Source organism: Jaculus jaculus, chromosome 19 (genome assembly GCF_020740685.1).
Source record: "Jaculus jaculus isolate mJacJac1 chromosome 19, mJacJac1.mat.Y.cur, whole genome shotgun sequence".
Classification (NCBI taxonomy): domain Eukaryota; kingdom Metazoa; phylum Chordata; class Mammalia; order Rodentia; family Dipodidae; genus Jaculus; species Jaculus jaculus.
This window is the reverse complement of record NC_059120.1, coordinates 41,764,487-41,787,208: the sequence shown is the minus strand read 5'-3', so window position 1 is coordinate 41,787,208 and position 22,722 is coordinate 41,764,487. Positions and strand designations below refer to the sequence as shown.

At 43.1% G+C, this 22,722-nt stretch overlaps 1 protein-coding gene across 1 annotated transcript; it reads right to left on the bottom strand.

Moving 5' to 3' along the window:
* Positions 1–443: 443 nt before the first annotated feature.
* Chi3l2 (chitinase 3 like 2) lies at positions 444–14,374 on the bottom strand. Its single transcript, XM_004658996.2, has 10 exons — positions 14,239–14,374; positions 10,495–10,524; positions 9,569–9,770; positions 9,121–9,177; positions 6,979–7,129; positions 6,310–6,434; positions 5,784–5,913; positions 4,036–4,218; positions 2,355–2,471; positions 444–1,612 (listed from the first exon to the last, which is right to left on the bottom strand). Exons 1-10 carry the CDS (start codon positions 14,261–14,263, stop codon positions 1,475–1,477), a joined length of 1,158 nt encoding a protein of 385 aa, XP_004659053.2. The 5' UTR covers positions 14,264–14,374; the 3' UTR covers positions 444–1,474.
* Between the last annotated feature and the right edge of the window lie 8,348 nt (positions 14,375–22,722).

Here is a 22,722-nt window from a genome sequence, read left to right as displayed (position 1 = left end):
GTGTGTGATGGGTTTGTCAAGAGGCTCTTTGTGTGTGATGAAGGATGTGGGTAGGAGTCCATGAAGCTTGGATGCAAAGCTTGAGATGTCCAAAGCTTGAGTATGTCCACGAGGATGAGGCCACCTCTCTGTGAGACAGAGCTAAAGAGGAAAGAGAAGGGGCTATTTGCGCACCTGGAGCTAGGGCAAGTGCTACCACATGATGGTGGGGAATCCCAGGAAGTCTGGAGAATTTTCACTTCAAACTCCATCTGTTTTGATGTTGCATTTGTTGATGTAGAGACTGAAGTCATAATTTTACAGTATGTTAGCTCTTGGTAGCATTTAAACATATGCTAGGCAGACCTTCATTTGTATTCCAGCCCCAGGGCCCCACAAATGGCAGAGGTAGGAGGACAGCCTAATCCAACAGGATTAAGAAGCATGCAATGAGCCCACACTGGTTGGAGTAACAAGATTTTGTTTTATTGTCCCGCAGGGAAACAAGTCTTCAGCTACAGGAAAATAAGCACAGAGCCAGAATCAGGAGGGACTTTCCATGACCTGATGTAAAGTCAGGAAAGGCTTGAATGCACCTAGGGAACCCGGAGGGCAACATGAAACAGAAGAGAGCCTCTGGCCTTCAAGATCATAGGGTCAAGCAAGGGCCTATCAATATTAGACCTCCTGACTGGCTAGACTGAATATCTCATCAATCAAGAGTCAAAGGCATAGAATTGGGTTTCTTCTGATTTTGAAACTTAAATCAGACTGATCATTTTGTAAGCAAAATTTGCAATGGGGTCAATGTTCAGCCTCAGTACATGTGTAAAGAAGACCCTCAGTGAGGCTGAGGATGTTGTTCAACTGGCAGAGCACTTGCCTAGCATGCACAAGTCCTGGGTTTGATCCCCAGCTCCACAAAAACCAGGCCTATTGGAGTATGCCTGAAACCGCAGCACTCAGGAGGTAGAGGCAGGAGGATCAGAAGTTCAAGATCATCTTTGGCTACACAGCAAATTCAAAGCCAACCTGGGATATATAATCCTGCCACAAAAGACCCATAGCACCCTAGGCCCTTCCATAGGAGTGCATGGCTGGTTCTCCTTGATTGCTTGCGTTGGGCCACACCCGTGAGCTCCTCCATCCTCCCCTGCTACCTGCCCTAGGACCAATGAATCTTTGGCTGGCTGGTTGGTCAGCAGAAACCTTTACCTGCCCAACAGAATTTACAATGCACCGTGACCATCAGGAGTAGGGGTGGAAAGCACACTGTACTCAGAAGTGATAGATTATATTCTTGTTCTCCTAAGACTGTATAGGAAGCCCACAAGACAGACAGAAGCAGCATAATTTGTCAGAGAACATAGCAGAGGGTACAACAGAGCCTGAAGAATTGGTTCAATGTCCAAAGAGGATGCCTCCAGTGCTGTTTCCTGTGTTCTGATCTGTGGGGATCTCTGCCCACCCCAGCCCCTTCCTCAGATGGTCACCTTCAGAGCGAGCCAAGGTTTCTCTTGGCAGCTTGGAGAAGAGGGAAGGGACCCTGGTTGCAGGATTGGCCTGTGATGTCATCCAAGTCAACAGACCATATTGAGGCCCCTCCAAGGTTTGCGTTCTTTAGAAACTGAACCTGTAGAAAACACAGCAAGTCATAAAGCATGTGAGAGGGGCCTTTTCATGCCCATGATCAAGTCAGGTTTAAATGAGGGTTTCAGCTTAAGATGTGGCAACCAGTCTATTGATTTATGGGTTAAGAGACTTCCTGAGGGAAAGGTGACTCAGGAGGAAGGAAGGGCCACTCACTGTCAGCTGCTTCTCCCTGTCTCCTTACTCCAGCTCTGGCATTTTTGTGAAAATGCTCAAGGATAAGAATCCAGCATGTTCTAATCAAGACAAGTCACTTGAATTTATAAGTAATGCTCATGTCTTTTCCTGTACTCAGCCTAGAAGGCTGCCAAATATATTGCCTAAGTATGAGGACTATATCCTCAGAAATCCAGGGCCTTCAGGATAGGTATCGAAGAAGAGGACCAAGGAGTTTGCTTTGTGTGATCACAAGGCAGATACCCCCTCTATGTTGATGCCAAATACCTTTATTCTTCCTTTCTCTTCTCCTCACCTATCAATTTTCTCCACCCATCACTTTCCCACTAATTCTTCCTCGTATCCTTTCCGCCCCTTCTTGCACCACATGCACTCATAGGTGTGGATTGGTCATGACTAAGCTTGGGCTGCAGCAGTTACTGGATCCCTTCTACAGTTTGGGATCCCAAAAGAATCTCACTTTCAGCATGAGACTGTTTAGAGTTTTGCCACATAGTCACAGTGCCTTTGCAAAGGAGTACCCTGTCCCACAACTCTTGCCCACTTACCTTGGTTTCTATACTCTCCACATCCTCATAGCCCACCCACTGGTTCCCCTTGACTGCATAGGGGACCTGCTGGTCAAGGAGCCTGGTAATACTGGCTCCTTGCAGGAACTGGCAGATCTGGATGTGGAAAGAGAACATGAAGATTGATAATGGGCTCTCCTGAGACGTAGTGAGGCAGACAAAGCAGCTTAGTCACTGACATTTGGGGAAAATACCAGAACCGTAATTGCAGGCATCTGATAAGGAGAGGAATGACCCAACTCATTGTCCAGAATGGATGGTCCATGGGGATATAGCTCAGTGGTAGAGCATTTGACTGCAGAATGGATGGTCCAAAGTGAACCAATGGGAACTTCTTGCACTCAGGTCTCACCAGGAGTTGAAAGCACTTACAAGTCAGAAAATGCCAAGACCAGACCTCTGTACTGACCAATAAATCTTCCCACTTGTTACTCTGCAGGGATTACAATAATGCCTACCAAATACCTAATGTAACAGTATTGTTAAGATCCAATGAATAAGTATGTTAAATAATTTATGAGAAAATAAAAAAGTGCTATACAAATGTGAAATGCCACCGCTCCCCACCTTGTAGCTTTTGCTCAATACCATTATACCTGCTCTGTTCCCGCCCCTTCCCAATGTGCCCTGCCCTAGGAGCCCCCTTCTGCCATTAACCAATTTATCTTCATATCAGCATAAACAAGAGCTTCTAAAAGAAAAGATAAATCTTCTGTGAAAAAAATGCCTTTCAAAATTCATTTTGGCTTAGCTGTTAAGGCATTTGCCTGCAAAGCCAAAGGACCCAGGTACAATTTCCCAGGACCCACACTAGCCAGATGCACAAGGGGGTGCATGCATCTGGAGTTCATTTGCAGTGGCTGAGGCCCTGGCATGCTCATTCTCTCTCCCCCTCTTTCTCTGTTAAATAAATAAATAAATAAATAAACAAACACATTCATTTTGGAGCCAGGCCTGGTGGTTCATGCCTATAATCCTAGCACTCAGGAGGCTGAAACAGGAGAATTGGAAGCCTCAGGCCAGTCAGGGTACATAGTCTAAACTGGCCTACAGATTGAGACTTTCTCAAAAAGATCCATTTGGGTGATATATAACCATGCTTCATCAATGAAGGCATAAAATGAAAGTTGAATATTTTGACAAATATCAACTTGTCAAAGTAAGAATGATTTAGGGTGACACAATAAGCAATTCAATAAAACTTGACAGGAAAAAGCTAATTTCATAGTTTCATGTCAAAACCCTGCCAATGGCAGGGCAAGTGGCACATGTCTAGAATCCCAGCAGGTAATCAAAACAAGGTGGACACATTCCCTGTTCTTTTTCTTGTATGTCCTATCTCAATAAATGGCATTACCTATTTGCTTAATTGCCCACATCAAGAACCTGAGACGTCCCCTTGCCCAGTTAAATATTCCCTGTATCCATCATCATTCCTCCATCTCCTCTTCAGAGTTCACTTTATTTTACTCCCTTTAGAAGATGCTGGCTGTCTTTTGACATTATCAGTTACGACCTCCTCTTTAGTGTTCCATCAGTTCGCCGTAAGCCCCACCCCTTTTGACACTCAGAATGTCTTCACTCTAGTATCATCAGATTGAAACTGGAATCTTATCCCAAACATGACAGGCACTTGAGGGCATGAGAAAGTTCTGGGTACCTCGTAATAGGCCATGACACCTGAAGAATTGGTGATGGGACCAGGAACTCCGGGACCAGAGGCTGGGGCGCCCACAGAGGTGTCTGCAGATGCCAGTGTGTAGGAGCGCCCGTATGTGGGTATGCCCATGATCACCTTCTCTGCAGGCATTCCTTTATATATCCAGTACCCCACAGCATATTCCTAGAAAGGGAAGGAAGTCTGAGGTCCAGGAGGCAGACAAAAGGCATATGAGGCCTTTATTAGCCTCCATCCTAGACTTCACAAAGGTGACTCCTTGGTGACTTTTCTGTATCTGACTGTGGACAGTCCTACCAGCACCAGAGTGTTGTTCTAAGGTACTTAAAAATCTTCAACAGGGCTGGAGAGATGGCTTAGCGGTTAAACACTTGTCTGTGAAGCCTAAGGACCCTGGTTCAAGGCTCGATTCCCCAGGACCCATGTTAGCCAGATGCACAAGGGGGCGCATACGTCTGGAGTTCGTTTGCAGTGGCTGGAGGCCCTGGCGCGCCCATTCTTTCTCTCTCTCTGCCTCTTTCTCTCTCTGTCTGTCACTCTCAAATAAATAAATAATAAACAAAAAAAAATTTTTAAATCTTCAACATTAAGAGACTCACTGAAGGTTTTCTTTTGCTTTAACACTGTGAAAGAAAACTATACAAAGAATCAGAAAAGAAACAAGAGACCAAGAAACTATAACAACAGGATTGCCATCATCTGTCTTTCCCCTTTGAGTCAATTCCAGTGGAATGTATCTACAGGATGGCTGGTCATATTCACTGAACAAGGTAGCTATTGGATTCTTGGTCTATGACGTCCTACAATGATCATAGACCCAGGGCGACAGGGTGAGGAGCTAGCTTTGACTTTTCTTCCCTACAGAGAAAGATAAGGAGTTAGAAAGTTGATCCTTAAAATTGTCATCATTAAAGATAGACAACAGAGAAGAAGTAAAGGAGACAGGCATGGCTGGACCATGAGGAGATAGAAAATTCCAAACTAGAAATCAGATCTAGCTCATAACTGGTCAGTATCATAACATTATTTTTCTCATTTACTTTTTGTGCTGGAAAGTGAGTCCAGGATGCATGCATTCTTGCCACTGAGCTATAATTCTTAGCTTGTTTTGTAAGTTTAAATGTAAATACTTGGATGCATGTAGCCAAGACACTTTTTATCTCTCAAAACTTTAGAAATATCCATCCATACATAGGGACCAGAGCGACAACAGAGGTTGGATTTCGTTTCACTTCATTTTTGTCTTAAACTATCCATTTTCCTCTAAGTTATATTAATATCACTTCAGCAATCACTGATTCTGTTGACCTTCTGTTTCTACAGATGTGGAACAAGAGTAATAATTCCTGCTCAGAGACCTCACAGGCTTGTTTAGAAGACCAGATTGAACCAGGAATATGGATGCACATGGGAGGTGCAAATTTACTGCCTGTGTGGACGTGAGGGATTGTGGCAAAGATGGAGCCAGCCTCCAGAGAAAATAAGTGACATATTGTGCTGAAGAGATTTCAGCAACTAGATCTTCTGACATTTTCAAGGTGACAGTTTCCTGGTACCAGGACACAAAGCCATTGCACTATACTCATTCTGGGTTACCTGAACCTCAGTTGGCACATGGTCCCTCCTCAGTTCAGTTCAGCTCAATTCAGAGGTAACACTACAAGTGCTGAGCTCACTTCAGCCCCTCCCCAATGGCCAGGGCCTTGCTGTAGTTTCTTTACATGACTCACCGCATTGTTGTAAGCGAATGACCCTCTGTCCAGCTGACCTTTACTTAGAGGGCTGCTGTGTCCAGTGACCAGGGGCTTTACCCAAGGCCCATGGAAATCATAAGACATGAGGTTGATGAAATCCACATCTCTAAAACGTCAAAAGTGAAGGAAGTGTGATGAGCAAAGTAGAAACAATTGCTGCCAGGTTTCTGTGCTTTGAATGGCACTGGGAGGCAGGAAGTCCATCCCAGGCCTGGCAGCACCCTCCCGTCCATCATCACAGCCATTCAGGAAGCCAACAGAGCAGGAGGATCACAGGTGTGAGGCCAGGCTGGACAGGAGGATGGGAATTTACCATAACAAAGTTATCCCGGCTAAATGATGTGTGGTCAGGATAAGGACCCCTTTGCCTCTCTGTCTTCTCCTTTCTCTTTCTTTCCCTTCCTTACTCCCCCTTCTTTCTCCTCTAACAAGCTAACATGTGTCAGTTGCACAGCCAGGATGGAGGCAGAGAGATGGATGAGCAGTTCCCTGAGGTACTCACTCTGCTAGCTTCTTGATCTGATAGCTGTTATCGATCATATGCCTCCCTGAGGACACGCTGGCAGTCAGAAGGAGCCTTGCTTTGGTGGAGTCTACAGAGTCCTTTTGAAAGGCTTCTGCTATCTCCTAGGAAATGTGAGGAAACAAGACCTCAGATTCTCTCTCCCAGAGTACACTGCTAACCGTCTTGCCTGGAATCAATTAAGCTTCTAGAACCACATTAGATGAAAGAAATTGACCCTATCCTCCCCATCTCACAGGGACATGCCTCATGCCTGTATTTGCTCAGGAAGTATTCACACTAAGCAACGGGACTCCATCCTCACTGTACACAGGAAAGCAGTCTCTGGGCTTCCTGCTTATCAACATTCTGATCTATTTGATAGATCTTCCATGGGGCCATATTAGTATCCATGAAATTTCATGGACCCATGTTTTTTTTTTTTTTTTTTACCCACAAATAGGCTTTGTTTTGGTGTTATTTGTTCATTGGGAAGAGGGCTCTGTTGTTTGAGGTCATCCCTGACCTAAACTAAAAGCAGGAACTTCTTCCCTAACAGTGAGGAATTTTGAAAGGCAGAGGGGGAGGGTGTCTTCAACCAGCCTCTTCTTTTTTCCCTTCCAGTGTGGCCGTGGGTCACGTGCAGTAAAAACCGTGAGTCTGGCTTACGTGGATCAACACACTGAACTGAGCGTTGTCTTTCCGATCCGGATAGATCCAGCTTATATCCAATCCATCAAAGTTATGGGTCCTCAGAAACTGGATTGCAGAGTTAATAAACTCTAAGCGTGAAGTGGGAGAATCAACCATGGGGTGGAACCTGGGACAATCAGCAGAGGGGTTTATTTTGCTTTTTGGAAAGAACAAGCCACAACAAAGCACTATTTTCCCCCCACAGAGATCTTGAAATAGTCTTCCTTTCTACAACATTCACTCATGCTGTGTCTACCCCAAGCTTTTAGGAAAGGTGGGAGAAGGTTGCCGGGCCACAGAACTGATCACGGAAAAGTTTCCCACAGACTTTCCTGCTGGGGAAATGGAGCTGTCTTTTTTTTAACAAAGGCCATCTACTTGGGCAAACTCTGGGTCCTCTGATCAGCTAGACCTTGACCTTGGTCTTCTGTGTTCATCTTTGCAGAACTTAGTTTTAGCAAGACTTCTCTCAACTTAGTGAAAATTTCCACATTGGCACTGATCACCTTCAATATTATACCATTCTGCCCAACCACCAACTCCAAGTGGTAACTGTTTACTGAGGCCTACCTTTAGTAAGAATCCTGTTGAGTCAGTTTAGGATTCCCCCACCCCCATTGTTTCTTCTTAGGAATGTTTCATCTGGCAACCTGCTCGTTCCTCACTTGCCTTTGCCATACTAGGTCTCAAACCCAGAGCTACACTATCATGAGGACTCTATTCCCCTAAAGCAAATCTGTCTTAATCACTTATGCATGTAAGAGGGAATGAAGGCATTCATAACTGAATCAAAACTTAACCAAGTAAGACCAAGCTTGGTGGTACAGTCTTCTAATTCTATCACTTGCGAAGTGGAGACAGGAGGATCGGAAGTTCAAGGTCATCCTTTGCTATATAACAGGTCTAGGGTCAGCCTGGGCTACATGAGTCCCTGTCTCAAAAACACAAAACAAAACAAAAACTTAACCAAGTAATTAGAAAGAATAGAGAATTTGAGGATTATATGCATATAGCTATTAAAAAGCATTCATAGCCAGACATTGTGGTGTGTGCTTTTAATCCCAGCACTCAGGAGGCAGAGGTAGGAAGATTGCCGAGAGTTCTAGGCCACCTTGAGACTACAGAGTGAATTCCAGGTCAGTTTGAGCTAGCTTGAGACCCTACCTTGAAAAACAAATAACAACAACAAAAAAAAAAGCATTCATAATTGAAGGATGTTTAGCCTGATTTTGTTTTATCTTCAAGAGTGCAGAAGTCTATATAAGTCTATATAACATCCTCTTTTCTCTGTTTCAAGCTAGAACTTACTGGCACAGGCTGCTCGAGGAAGTCACACTAGCAGACTCTATGAAGACTAACACTCAGCCGGCTAAGTTTCAGATCTCTAGCCTTAAAAAAGATAATTAGCACTTGAGTGACTATCCTACCCAACCCTATGAGTTCTCTCCTTTCCTCCCACTCTGTTTCTTTCTTTCCTTCCCCTTTCCTCCCCATTCCTCTCCTCTCCCTCTTCACTTAAAAACTCTTTCAAAAATTCCTTCCTTTCATTTCTCTCCTCCTTCCCTACATTTCTCCTTCCCTGCCTCCTTCTCTCCTTCCTTCCTTTCTTTCCTTCTTTCTTTTTCTTTCTCTCCTTTCCTTCACTCTGTCCCCCTCTTTATTTTTTCTTCCCTCCCTTCCTTCTTCCTTTCCTTCCTCCTCCCTTCATTCCTTCCTTCCTTCCTTTCTTTCTCTCTTTCTGACAAGGTCTCATGTAGCACAGACTTGCTTACACTTGCTATGTAGCCAAGGGTGACCTATCTCCCCAGTGCCAGGATTACGGTGAACACTACTGTTTTAAGTTGATGTGCTGCTGGGGACGGGCTCAAATAATGCTCATAGTCCAGTTTTCTCGGGCCTTAGGCAGGTGAGCTCATGCAAAGCTTCCACTGGAGTTCTTCCTATGACACAGAAAACCCAGTGTGCTGTCCTTACTTGTGACAACACTCAGATTAGTTTTCCTACTTGGCTAAAGGAAGATTTCCCCAATGCCTACCTAAAAGTTTCTTCACAGTAGGAGGAAAAAGTAATGAAAAGGAAATAGGGGGCGTGAACAGAAAATACAAACTGAGGTCTTACCCTTTGGAGCCAAACACGTAGCCTCCAATGCATAAGAGAATTTTCAGTTTGGGATTCCTGGAGTAGAAGAATAAACACATTATTTCTTTTCTGGTTTCCAGAAACATCTTTGTCTAAGGGGCAGAATTTCTGATTTGAAGAGTACAGACATGCAGGCCTTGGGGAGGAAAACAGTCAGGATGAAAAGTATAAATGAATGAGGGAACGAGATAGTAGATCTTAGCCCAGCTCGGAAAACTAACTTTCCTTCCTCAAAAAATCCACCCAGAGCCAGGCGTGGTGGCGTATGCGTTTAATCCCAGCACTCGGGAAGCAGAGGTAGGAGGATCACTGTGAGTTCGAGGCCACCTTGAGACTACAGAGTGAATTCCAGGTCAGCCTGGACTAGAGTGAAACCCTACCTCAAAAAATAAAATCTACCCAGGACACTTCTATCCCAACTACTGACGTGGCTTTGTGAGTGCTGATGGCATGGTCGAGTGCAGCCGCGTTCCCGTCATCAATGCCAATCCTGTTGCTTTTGATGGTGCCGAATGCATAGATGAGGTGTGAGCATAGGAAAGGGTTGAGCTTCTCAAGGGTGAATGTTCCTGGTTCCTGCCTCTCAGCGGACCAGCTGGTAAAATAGCAAACAAGTTTGTAGGCAGATCCTGGAGTAGAGTGAAAAGAATCAATTAGACTTCAATGTTGCTGTCTTAGAGCCCAAGACTTCCATTGTATCTTTTCCTCATTCAACCAGTCTCTCTGAGCATCATTCAGCATGAGGGGGCCTTTTGTGCTGGCTCTGGAATACCTACACTTAAATTAAGAAGTACATTGACAGGGGCTGGAGAGATGGCTTGCCGGTTAAGCGCTTGTCTGCAAAGCCTCAGGACCCATGTTCAACTCTCCAGATCCCGCATAAGCCAAATGCATAAAGGTGAGGCAAGTGCAAGGTGGCACGTGCCCAGTAGGTGGCACAAGCATCTGGAGTTCAATTACAGTGGCTGAGTCCCTGGCAGCCAATTCTCCCTCTCTCTTTCTGTCTCTCTCGCTCTCTCTAAAAGATAAAAATTAAATAAAAAGAAGTACATTGACAGAGATGTCATCAACATTTAAATGCGATAGAGCATCACTGAGATGCATTCATATGCACGAAGGGAAGAAGAGACATGTTGTGTACGTGTGGGGGCATATGCACGCATGCACACACCGAGGGAGAGAGGCAGAGCACCATATGTGCCATGGATGCACAAAGACACAAAAACAAAAGCTGGGGGTCATGAATGTGTTCATGTCAAGATCTGAGAAATCAAAAGAAAAGTCATTCAGCAGAGACAGAAACGAAACACCAGAATGGTAAGGACCCAACCAGGGGAGCTGCTGGTCACTTACCTCGATGGAGAAGCAACAAGACCACCAGACCTGTATTGGATAGAAAGATAAAGCTGTTGAGCCAAATACTCTTCCTCAGAGGATGGCAATGCGTACGCGTGGGCACCTACCTCCAGCTACCCTTCCACTGCAGTATCTCAGCCACATACTCTGTGGTATCATGGGCCCCTATAGCCCTAGACAGAACTTTCTAAACTAGAATTCATTTGTTCACTCATTATCCAATAAAATCTTATTGAATCACTTGCTCTGTGCCAAGCATTATCCAGGACACCTGGGAAAGTAAGATGAACTTGATGTGTCCCAGGAACTTACAATCTGGTCAAAAATTGATTATGGGCAGGTTGATCATGTAGCTTATTGCTTTGTGGGAAACTCTTGAATTCTCATTCACCCGTGAGCACATAGACCCTTTGCTGTGCTCCCCTCCCATCTAGTCACGGGGCGCCATCGGTGACATCAGGGGTGTCATCGATGAAAGAGACCAGGATGCTTGCCTAGACCATTAGCACTCTCCAATCCATGTCGGCAGAATGCGGAGGAAGAAATCCAGTTCTCCTGGGACAACTGCTTGTCTTTGGCACTTCGAGATAGTCGACATCACATGGAAAAGGAGTGAATTCTTTCAAAAACAGTGTTTTTTTAAAGCTAGCATACAGAGTTTTAGGCGTCGTTCTGTCATTTTCAAATATACCTATTTTAGTTGAGCCTCCTCCTTCTACTCTTCTCACCCCTCTCTTCTCCCTGTATCCTCTCCCTTTCTGTTTGTCTGTCACGTGTGTCCTCTTGTCCTGCCCCCACCTCTCTTCCTAGTCATCTTTTTATACCCTGTCTTGGTTACCATTCTACCTGTATAGGTTTTGCCCATATTATCCCCCCTTTATATACATACATATGGATATTATAAGCTAAGATCCGCATAGGAGACAGAACATGTGATTTTGAGTTTTCTGAGTTTGGGGTACCTCACTTTATATCATTCTTGCCAGATCCATCCATTTTCCTGAAAATTTTATAATTTCATGTTTATGCCTGCTGAGTAAAAATTCCATTGTGTATATTAACCATGTTTTCATTATTCTATCACCTGTTGATTGGCAACTAAGTTGGCTCCATTTCCTACCTATTGTGAATAAAGCAGCAACAAACATGGATGTGCCCATAGCTCTAAGGTAGAATGTACAGTCCTGAGGGTACATGCCCAGGAGTGGTATAGCTGGGTCATATAAATTCCATGTCTAATTTCTTGAGAAAACTTCATACTAATCTCCATAATGGCTGTATTACTTTGAGCTCCCAACAACAGTAAATAGGGTTTGTTTTTTTTTTTCTCCACACCCTCCCCAGCACTTTTTTGTCAGTTTTTTTGATGATAGCCATTCTGACTAAGGTGAGATAATATCCCTGGGTGATTTTAATTTGCATTTCTCTGATATCTAGGGGTATCAAACACATTTTAAAATACTTATTGGGCATCTTTCGTTTTTTTGTGAACTGTATATTAATTTCACCATCTCATTGGGTGATTGGCAGATTTATTTATTTATTTAGTATTTAATGAACTCTTAAAACAAGCCCAAGCAAATGGAGATCATGTGATTGCTCTGGAATGTTCTAAGCCCACATACCTGAGGTCACACCCAACTTTGTCCTGGGTGGCTGGTGAGGTCATTCTATTTTATTTTGTTTGTTTGTTTTTGTTTCTGTTCTCTGAGGTAGGGTCTTACTCTAGCCCAGGCTGACTTGGCACCCACTCTATAGTCCCAGGCTGCCTTTGAACTCACAGCAATCCTCCTACCTCTGCCTCCAGATTGCTGGGATTAAAGGTATGCACCAGGGCTAGAGAGATGGCTTAGCAGTTAAGTGCTTGCCTGTGAAGCCTAAGGACCCTGGTTCAAGGCTCAATTCCCCAGGGCCCACGTTAGCCAGATGCACAAGGGGGCGCACGCGTCTGGAGTTCATTTGCAGTGGCCAGAGGCCCTGGCGCGCCCATTCTCTCCTCTCTCTCCCTTCCTTTCTCTCTCTCTCTCTCTGCCTCTCTCCGTCGCTATAAAATAAATACATAAAAATAAACAAAAAAATTTTAAAGGTATGCACCACCACAACTGGCTCATTCTATTTTTTAATTTTATTTATTTGAGACCGACAGAGAGAGAGAGAGAGAGAGACAGAGGTATACCAGGGCCTCCAGCCACTGCAGATGTATTACAGATGCATGTGCCACCCTATATATCTGGCTAATGTGCATCCTGGAGAATTGGACATGGGTCCTTCAGCTTGACAGGCAAACACCTTAACCACTAAGCCATCACCCCAGCCCTGATTCTGTTTTTATATGAGAGAGAGAAAGAGAAAGAATATTGGTGTTCCAGGGCCTCCAGCCACTGAAATCAAACTCCAGACGTGTGTACCACCTTATGTACAGTGCACCTTGCATCACACTGTGTGTCTGGCTTATGTGGGCCCTGGAAAGTCAAAATTGAGTCCTTAGGCTTTGCAGGCAAGCACCTTAACTGCTAAGCCATCTCTCCATCTCCCTCACTCTATTTTTTTTTTAATTTTATTTATTTATTTATTTGAGAGCGACAGACACGGAGAGAAAGACAGATAGAGGGAGAGAGAGGGAATGGGCACGCCAGGGCTTCCAGCCTCTGCAAACGAACTCCAGACGTGTGCGCCCCCTTGTGCATCTGGCTAACTTGGGACCTGGGGAACTGAGCCTCGAACCGGGGTCCTTAGGCTTCACAGGCAAGCGCTTAACCGCTAAGCCATCTCTCCAGCCCTCCCTCACTCTATTTTTTTAACTCATCCTTCTATAATAAAGAAAAAGCAGGATTGTAGGTCCTAGAAACTTCCCCTCGGTAACAAGACTCCTTGAAGTTCAGTTCCTTCATCCTGGGAACATTGCCCTGACTTATCTTTCTGCACTAGAATCGAGGAGTGTGAAAATGGAAAAAGGGACAATTGAAAAGGAAAGCCAACTTGGAGGACACCACTGCTGGAATTGGTGCCTCCTGGTCATGGTCCCAGATAAGGAAACAGGACGGTAGGAGTCTGTCCCCCTGGATTGCCTCGTATTTAGGCAGCAGTTGAGCTGAAAGCACTTAACTGAGGAACCAGAGAAATTCCAGTGGCCACATGTATTGTCAGAGCAACCATCAGGCCCTTCTTCAAGTTGCATCCTCCCTACAGGTTATTATCCTGAGAGCCAGGTGAAAGAGCTCAGCAAGGAGCCACAGAGGCTCTCGCAAAGTGGGTTGCTCATAATTTAAAGGGTATTAAACAAGGGGATGAATATACACAAGTGGCTTCCTTCCTCTATCAGACATACCATCTCTCCCACTAGTAAGCTTCCTTTTTTTTTTACACAGAGCCTTAATTATTTAGTCTTATTCTCACCTTCATCAAATTCCCAGCCACTATGAAATCCAGATTTTTGGATAAGAACATTTGAGTTGAAAAGGGAAGCTTAGTAAACATTTACTCCAGCAAACCATTCACAAATTGAGAAATACTGTCAAAAAAAAATAATTCTACAATAAGCCCAAAGTAGAGCCCATGAACAATGTGACTCCACACACCAGGCTTATTCACCAAGAATCTGAGAAAGCAGAGTCCTGAGCTCCCGTACCAACGTGAACCAGAGGCACTTCTGGGTAAGCTGAGAACCTCCGGCATCTGCTTCTCCCGAAGCTCTTTCTCTCCTCAGTAACTTTCCTGTTGAATTGTCAGCCCCACACTCACCTGTCCAGATAGACTTGTGGTCCATGGCGGTTACTCTTTTATTCCAAGCCAGCTTCCCTGGAACATGTGTGCCCTGCGCCTTTTATGCCCTGAGGGTTTGACACTCCCATTACTGGAAGGAAACGAGAAGCCCAGGGACTTGCCCTGGCAAATCTGCCTTGTGAAATTTCCGGATGGTGAAGCCCAGATCTGAGCAACGCCAACACTTACCCCGTCAGTAGAGCTACTGTGAAATAGCCTCTGAAAGGGCCGTGCATTGTATCACATCTTAAGGACCCTGTCCTTGGAAAGAGACAGGGTGATATTTTGGTTCTGCTTCCTGGCATAACACTTCAGTCCTGGAATCACTCCCCATCACCCAGGATCTTTCTCTCACTTCTATCTGCTCTCATATCACCACTGGAGCTGTTTTCTTTAAATCGTTTAATGAGACATTCCACCCCGCTGGTGTCATCTGCAGCTAATTCTCTCTGGGTAACTCCAAAGGAAACTTCTCTACATGGCCTTGCCCATTTGTCTCTTAGTGTGAACTAGCTGGCTCCTCTGCTCACAGCATCTTCTAGTGACTTTTTTCTTAGGGTTGGGGAAGCAGCAGCTCGGTTGGTGGAGTGCTTGCCTAGCATGCACAAAGCCCTGGGTTTGATCCCCAGGACCACACAAACTGTGTGGCACAAACTTGTAATCCTGCCACTTTGGAGGTGGAAGCTCGGAAGTTCAAGGTCATCCTCAGCTATTCAGCAAACTCGAGGCCGGCCTGAGCTACATCTTATCTATACACTGCACTGCATAGCGATGCAGTGCTGCCCTTCAACAGCACAGCGTGGTTTTTGTTGTTGTTGCTGTTGTTTCTTTTTTGGGTTTTTCAAGGTAGGGTCTCACCCTAGCCCAAGCTGGCCTGGAATTCATTATGTAGACTCTGGCTGGCCTCGAACTCACGTAGATCCTCCTACTTCTGCCTCCATAGTGCTGGGATTAAAGGCATATGCCACCACACTGGCTTGCTTTTCTTTTTTTTTTTTTAATATTTATTTAGTTTTATTTATTTATTTGAGAGAAAGAGAAGGAGGCAGGAGTATGGGTGGAATAGGCACACCAGGGCATCCAGTCACTGCAAATAAACTCCAATGCATGTACCACCTTGCCCATAAGGCTTATATGGGTCCTGGGGGATTGAACCTGGGTCCTTTGGCTTTGCAGGCAAGTGCGTAACTGCTCAGCAATCTCTCCAGCCCACACAGTGAAGTTTTTAAGTATAAGAGATAAAAAATTAAATAAAACATGAAGACATGTTTATAAAAGGTCCTTGGTGACTTTGCTAGAGTGGAATTGTGCCACACATTCAAGAGTTCAGATTCTCTAGTGCTAGACTGTCTCTTTCCGGTGTCCCTCTCAAGCCTTTATTGTGTAACTTGCCCTGTCTCTGAATCCCAGTTTCCTTCCGCCTTCATTCTCCCACTGCACATTAACCCCAGGGGCTTTCTTCTGTCCTCATTCTCTCACTGCACATTAGCCCCAGGGGCTTTCTTCTGTCCTCATTCTCTCACTGCACATTAGTCCCAGGGGTTTTCTTTTGCCATCATTCTCTCACTGCACATTAGCCCCTGGGCTTTCTTCTGCCTTCATTCTCCCACTGCACATTAGTCCCAGGGGCTTTCTTCTGCCCTCTTTCTCTCACTGCACATTGACCCCAGGGGCTTTCTTCTGTCTTCATCTCTCACTGCACATTAGCCCCAGGGACTTTCTTCTGCCCTCTTTCTCTCACTGCACATTGACCCCAGGGGCTTTCTTCTGTCTTCATCTCTCACTGCACATTAGCCCCAGGGACTTTCTTCTGTCCTCTTTCTCTCACTGCACATTAGGCCCAGGGGCTTTCTTCTGCCTTCATTCTCTCACTGCACATTGACCCCAGGGGCTTTCTTCTGTCTTCATCTCTCACTGCACATTAGCCCCTGGGCTTTCTTCTGTCCTCATTCTCTCACTGCACATTAGCCCCTGGGCTTTCTTCTGTCCTCATTCTCTCACTGCACATTAGGCCCAGGGGCTTTCTTCTGTCTTCATTCTCTCACTGCACATTGACCCCAGGGGCTTTCTTCTGTCCTCATTCTCTCCCTGTACATTAGCCTTAGGGACTTTCTTCTGTCTTCATCTCTCACTGGACATTAGCCCCAGGAACTTTCCTTCCAGGCTTAGTGTATTGGATGGCCATTTCCCACTTCTGAGCTGTGAGCTGCCTGGGGGAATAGTGGCCTGCAATAGACAGGTGAAACATTGAGTGCACTGCATATTTTATGTTATTAGGGCACACTCTAACTTCATTTTTCTTTTTTTTTGAGGTAGAGTCTCTCTCTGGTCCAGGATGACTTGGAATTAACTATGTAGTCTCAGGGTGGCCTTGAACTCATGGAGATCCACCTATGTCTGCCTCCTGAGTGCTGGGATTAAGGGAATGTGCCACCATGCCCATCTTTGACTTCATTTTTTAAAGAAAAGATAGTCATGGATGCATTGTAACTGACAGAGAGATGTGGGGGAGAGCACTAATGGTTTGTTTGTTCTGAGTCCACCTCTGATGTAGACATAATCCAACTGTGACTTACCCACAACGCAAAATTCAGTGTCCTTGGTGTATGCAAAACCCCCATTATACACTGAGGAGGAGATAGTGAGATAAGCACCAACACTATACATCTTAGAGACAAGACCGACCACCTGACTAGGCGGGCTAGACTAACATTTGGAATGATTGCCTTGACTGCCTTAGCTTTCTCTCCTTGTATAATCTGCTGGTGAAAGAAGAGATTAAGACAAATCGCTAGAACATGAATCTGCTGCCTTTCCTGACAGCCCACTCTCTGAATAAAGTGGCATTTAAAGATTCAGTTCCAAGTTTTTGTTCACTGTCACAGCCAACATGAACCAAATTCTGGTTTTAGATCCTTGACCATGGAACAACAATGGGACACTGGAAAAAAAAAAAGTATACTATTATACTGGATGGATTAGAAAAGCAGAGGCTTATAGTGAGCAGTGGTCATAGGAAAGTAAATTTTAGGTAATTATTTTTCAGTGTGTGTATGTGGGACAGGTGGCTGAAGGAGGGCTAAGAGCAAACATCTTCCAGTCCAGGAGGCCCAGAACACCCCTTAGACCACAGCAGTTACAAGATAGGTACTTTATTCCTTTCCTCACTACTTCCTCACCTCTTAATTTAAATCAAGCTGGTCCAGGTAGGAAAAGAAGCAAGGAAGTGAGAAAGAACTATGTTTGCTAGGGTTCTGGCTGAGAATGGGGTTAAATTTAACATTCATTCAAAATTGGAGTTTCACTGACAGAAACTAACTAGTAAAGTGAGATTTGGTTTGTCACTTATACTGACTATAGAGCTCTCCTGCCAAAGTCAGTAGAAAAATCAAGGTGCAGGCCAAAGATATGCCCAGTGAGTAGTTAGGACGCTTGAGCAAGTTACCTTGAGTTGCAATCTCAGAGGCCTGCTAGCTTAATGTCAGCTACTTGTTCACCCTTTAAGAAGATTAGTGCTTGCTATAAATAGGAACATAGTAAATTCACTTTCTAAACATTGTTCTCCTTCATCTGTTCTATCTACTTAAACATCTTTCTAAGCCAACAACTTCCTCGTCCTTTTGATTAGCTTCATTATATTCAATCATTTACTTACCAATCATCTCATGTTGTTAGACATTTATATTATTTCTAGATTGTTATTATTTTTATTTACAAGAGAGAAAGTGAGAGAGAAAGTATGGGCATGCCAGGGCCTTTAGCCACTATAAATAAACTACAGATGACTGAGCCACCATATGTATCTGGTTTACATGGATTCTGGAGGATCAAATCTGGGTCATTAGGCTTTGCAAGCAAACACCTTAACTGTTAAGCCATTTCTCCAGCCCAGATTGTTATGATTTTTATTAGTGCTGCCAGATGTGGTGGTACATCCTTATAATCCCAGAACTCCAGAGGCTAAGACAGGGGCACCATTAGTTGGAGGATAGACTGGGTACATAGGGAAATACTAGACCAGCCTTGGCTTCATAGTAAGACAGTGTCAGAAAATATGGACAAGCTAAAAATGATCATTCTTGGCAATATCTTCTTTATATTTACAATAATTTATCTGTTGGAAAAATTCTTGGCCCTTGAATTCATGTGTCTGAAAGGTGTTTGGAGTTTTAAATTTTAGGAGCTACTTTCAAACTTTAAAAGAGGTTATACATCATTCAACTTTGTTACACTTGCTAATATAGGTTAAAAAAAAAGGTGGCCTATTATTTTAATTTGCATTATGTTAAGTAAGTATGCTTGCTTATGTTTATGGGTTACTTGTATTTCTTAGAGTACTTCCATACTGGATTTTTCTGTTTCGTTAGATGGATTAGTCCTGTCTTTATGTCTCAAATAAATAATACCTTTGTCAAAGATTATGCAATTTTCTTATATTGGTCTTTTATCCTTTGGTTTTGTCTATTTATTTGCTCTTTCCTGTAAGAAAAGTGTAAGAGAAAAGCGAAAGAGAACACTGGACTTGATCTCTAGAGACAGACTGTTTATAAAGAGAAACAGCAAGGGGCAGTAGCCTTCCTGTGAGATGAAGCCTGAAGCACTGGGCCAGGCTGGGGTGCAAGCTTATAAGGAGGATCCTAAGAAAAATAGACTGTACCAGCTGCGGGTCCAGGGGAAGCAGATAAGGAACTATAGTTACTTGTGTCCTTGCTCAGAATAAGCTTTTTAAGCCAAATTGTCTAGGAAGGATAACCCACCAGACAGTTTCTGTCCACTCAAGGTTTTCTGAGTTAAGGGAAGTTTGTCAATCAGGAGTAGCCTGTCGAGGCTGTATGTCTCTGTGACTTCCTTATTGCCTGCTAATTTCAGGGAGAGTTGTTAACTCTTTAGTTCCATCTAGTTTTCAGTCTGGATTCTGGAAGGATAAGAAAGATTGGGGAAAATTGGGGAGATGTGGGGTATCTCAGGGAGGACTGCATGGGCCAGAATGGGGGCGGGGAAATGACTTGTCTCCAACTACTCAAGCTGAGGGGGTGCAGTACATTTCTCAGGGTTTCCCATGCAACCCTGTGGACGTTGGATACTCAGGGGCTGATATTCAGTGGCCATGAGGAATTCAGTGACTTGTTGTGATGTGAATATGAAAATCCTATCTTGGAGGAATTCAGTGAAGCATCTGAGTATGTAAGTACCAAAAGAGAGGGTGAATATTATCATAATCAGGGGAATAAAGTATATGTCAGAAACAAGATAAGTTTAACTTGAAGAGAGTAGAGCTGTGAGAATTTTTAATTTATAGCAATAAATTAGTTATTATATCTTAGTTATTCACAGAGAGATGTCAGGTCACATGGAGAGAAACATTATTGGCCATTAAAAAGGCTAATACAGCCCAGAGTATTATTTGCTCTGGACTGGTAATATTTACCTCTCCACAATCATTGTAGTCCCCATTGAAGTCTTAGTCACACAGGTGTAGCTTTTGGGAGTTTCAGCTTTTAGTTTCCCATTTGTCAAACTGTATTTTGCAGTTTGTCTACATAGTAGGTTATTATACCATGTTGATCTTATGAACAAGCAAGGAGACAGCTCTTTAGGAGAGTAATAGTTATCAGAGCCATTGGGAAAGAAATACCGAGATAATATCAAATATACTAGCCATTATGATCTGGTTATTATCCATGTATGAGTTTTCCTTCATGTGACACAATATTTATAGGAAGAAAAATAATAATATAGGAGATAGGTAAGGAAGAAGGAGTTGTTAACCTGGATGGGAAATTAATTGGAATTTGTGGAAATATAAAGATTTGGTTTAGGTCAGGTAGGAAGTATAAGAGATTAGTATTGAAGCAAAATTTGAAATATCTTAAATTAATCTCAGTGATAATCACCCAGTAAAACAGTATGAACAAGACAGGAACCATTGTAAGGTCATATCTTTTTGTTTTTTAAAGATATAATAATCTTATTAAATAATAAAAGGTTGACAAATAGAGGAACATAGCAAACTTGGTTGAGAACTTTAAAGCCAGTCTTTTACAACCATTATCATGACCATATTAATATCAATGAGTTAAAGTTTTTACATTTACAACCAGAATACCATAATATCCTGTTACCAGCCTGGGCCATCCTGTGTTAGTCTGATATGAGCCCTAGGTTAATAGTCATTTTATATACCTCAAGGAGTCTGTAATCTGATCAAGTACTTTAACACTTAACCAAATTTTTCTTTAACCTTCTGTTTAAGATTACTCATATCTAACTACATACTTTCCTCATACGTTCATCTATATGCTTTTACCTTACAACCAATGTAATCACTGTGTAACAACCTTTTTCACAAACATTTAACATCTAACATTCAAAGTTTCCTCTCTGGTTTATCTTCCTTAGTCAGTTCATCTCATGACTATCAATAAAAACTTTCATTTTCCTTACCATAAGACTTTTAATATGACCATTTAAGTTTTTGTACTTCTGCTTTTGTGGTTCTTTGTTCCTATGGTTAATTATAAATAGACTGTCTGGATTCTGATTGTCTGTCTTCCCATTTCCCTGAGTCAGCAGTTTTCCTAGGCTCCCTTTCCCTTTTTAAGAGTGTTTAGAAGGTCAGTCATATTAATTTCATATTTTTGACTTTTATGTTACATTTAGATGAGGTTTAAATAAACAAACTCGTTAAAATGAATCTGATTTGGTTGAACATTTAGTTTTTTCAGTAGTCAGAGTTTAACAGTAGGAAATACAGGTATAGCTCAATTTAACTTTGATTTGAAACATGACAATATAAATAAATTTATCAACTTATCACAAAGAATAAAGTCTGAACAATTAAGGTGAGAAAAAATATGAAGAATGAAAACTTTTAAGTTAACCCATTTTACCACAGGCAACCCAAACCTTCTTCAGTTTAAGTCCCATAACCTTCCCATATCATTTTCATATACTTTTTTTTAAATTTTTTTTGGTTTATTTTTATTTATTTATTTGAGAGCAACAGACAGAGAACGAGGCAGAGAGAGAGAGAGAGAGAGAGAGAGAGAGAGAGAGAGAGGGAGAGAATGGGCGCGCCAGGGCTACCAGCCACTGCAAATGAACTCCAGACGCGTGCACCCCCTTGTGCATCTGGCTAACGTGGGACCTGGGGAACCGAGCCTCGAACTGGGGTCCTTAGGCTTCACAGGCAAGCGCTTAACCGCTAAGCCATCTCTCCAGCCCCATTTTCATATACTTTTAATAACATACCTTACAACAATCTTTTACCTTATAAAGTCTTTTCTGATCCAAAACATCTCTCTTTCTGTAAAAGCATGATTAGAATTTGGTTTAGAAATATGTCTATTATTGTAGTAAGCATGAGCAAGCATTTTGTCAAAAACACAGAAGTTAATTATTTTAAATATATTATAAAGCTGGTTTTAATAATTTAACACCATCTTAAAATATGTGAACATCAGAACATTTAATGATATAAGCATTGGAACAATTAATAACCATACATTTAATCATATGTAAGGACAGGCTACATGAAACATAGAACACATGACATGACATGGTTGGCCAACATTAGACATGACAATGTGAAACATGAAGAGCCATCCTTTTAAGATTTTAGTTATGCGGCCCTTGCTTGCAAAACCTGGTGGTCTAAGTTCAGCTCCCAAGCCACCCACATAAGCTGGGTGCAAAAGTGTTGCAAGCATTTGGGGTTTGGTCGCACATGCAAGGGATCCTGGTATACTCCCCCACACACATGCAAATAAATAAATAAAAATAATTTTAAAATTAAAAAAAAGATTTTAGTTATGTTTTAATTGGTGAGGACTTAATCTTAACAAGGCAACAGCCAGCAGTTTGAATTTTAAGTTGACATTTTTTTCTTTGGTGGCTTGTAATGAAAACAAGGGAAAAGGGAGAAAAAAAAAACACCCTAGAAGCTGTATAGTGATTTTAACTTTTAGCAAGGAGATAAAAATTAGGTATCCATATGTAGAATAAGTTAGAGGCCCAGTAAGGCAGGAGTTTCTTTAAGAAGGTAGAGTTTGGCCGGGCGTGGTGGCGCATGCCTTTAATCCCAGCAGCCGGGAGGCAGAGGTAGGAGGATCGCCATGAGTTCAAGGCCTCCCTTAATTCCAGGTCAGCCTGGACCAGAGTGAGACCCTACCTCGAAAAACCAAAAAAAAAAAAAAAAAAAAAGGTAGAGTTTGTATTGATTTAGCAAGGTGGTTTGTATTTGGAGTGAGAGGGAGAGACCCTGGCAAGTCATAGCCAGATTGCAGAACTGTGAGAGAGATAGAGAGTTTTAGAAGAGGCAGGATTTTAGAGGGTTTTGGTGACAGAGGAGAATGTGGTGGGTAGAACAAGAAGTACAGAAGGAAGGACGGGCACGGAGGGCAAAGGAGCCCTGCAGGTAAGGAACCTCAGACCACTCGCCATATTTTCTGAGGAAGTTATCAA

What these genes read in the sequence shown, in the direction of transcription:
- Chi3l2 (XM_004658996.2), bottom strand. Translation starts at nt 14,263, where the DNA reads ATGGACCACAAGTCTATCTGGACAG. An exon ending in CCACAAGTCTATCTGGACAG is followed by an intron (nt 10,525 to 14,238) that starts GTGAGTGTGGGG and finishes TATCCAATACAG; the next exon opens with GTCTGGTGGTCTTGTTGCTT. An exon ending in CTTGTTGCTTCTCCATCGAG is followed by an intron (nt 9,771 to 10,494) that starts GTAAGTGACCAG and finishes ACTCTACTCCAG; the next exon opens with GATCTGCCTACAAACTTGTT.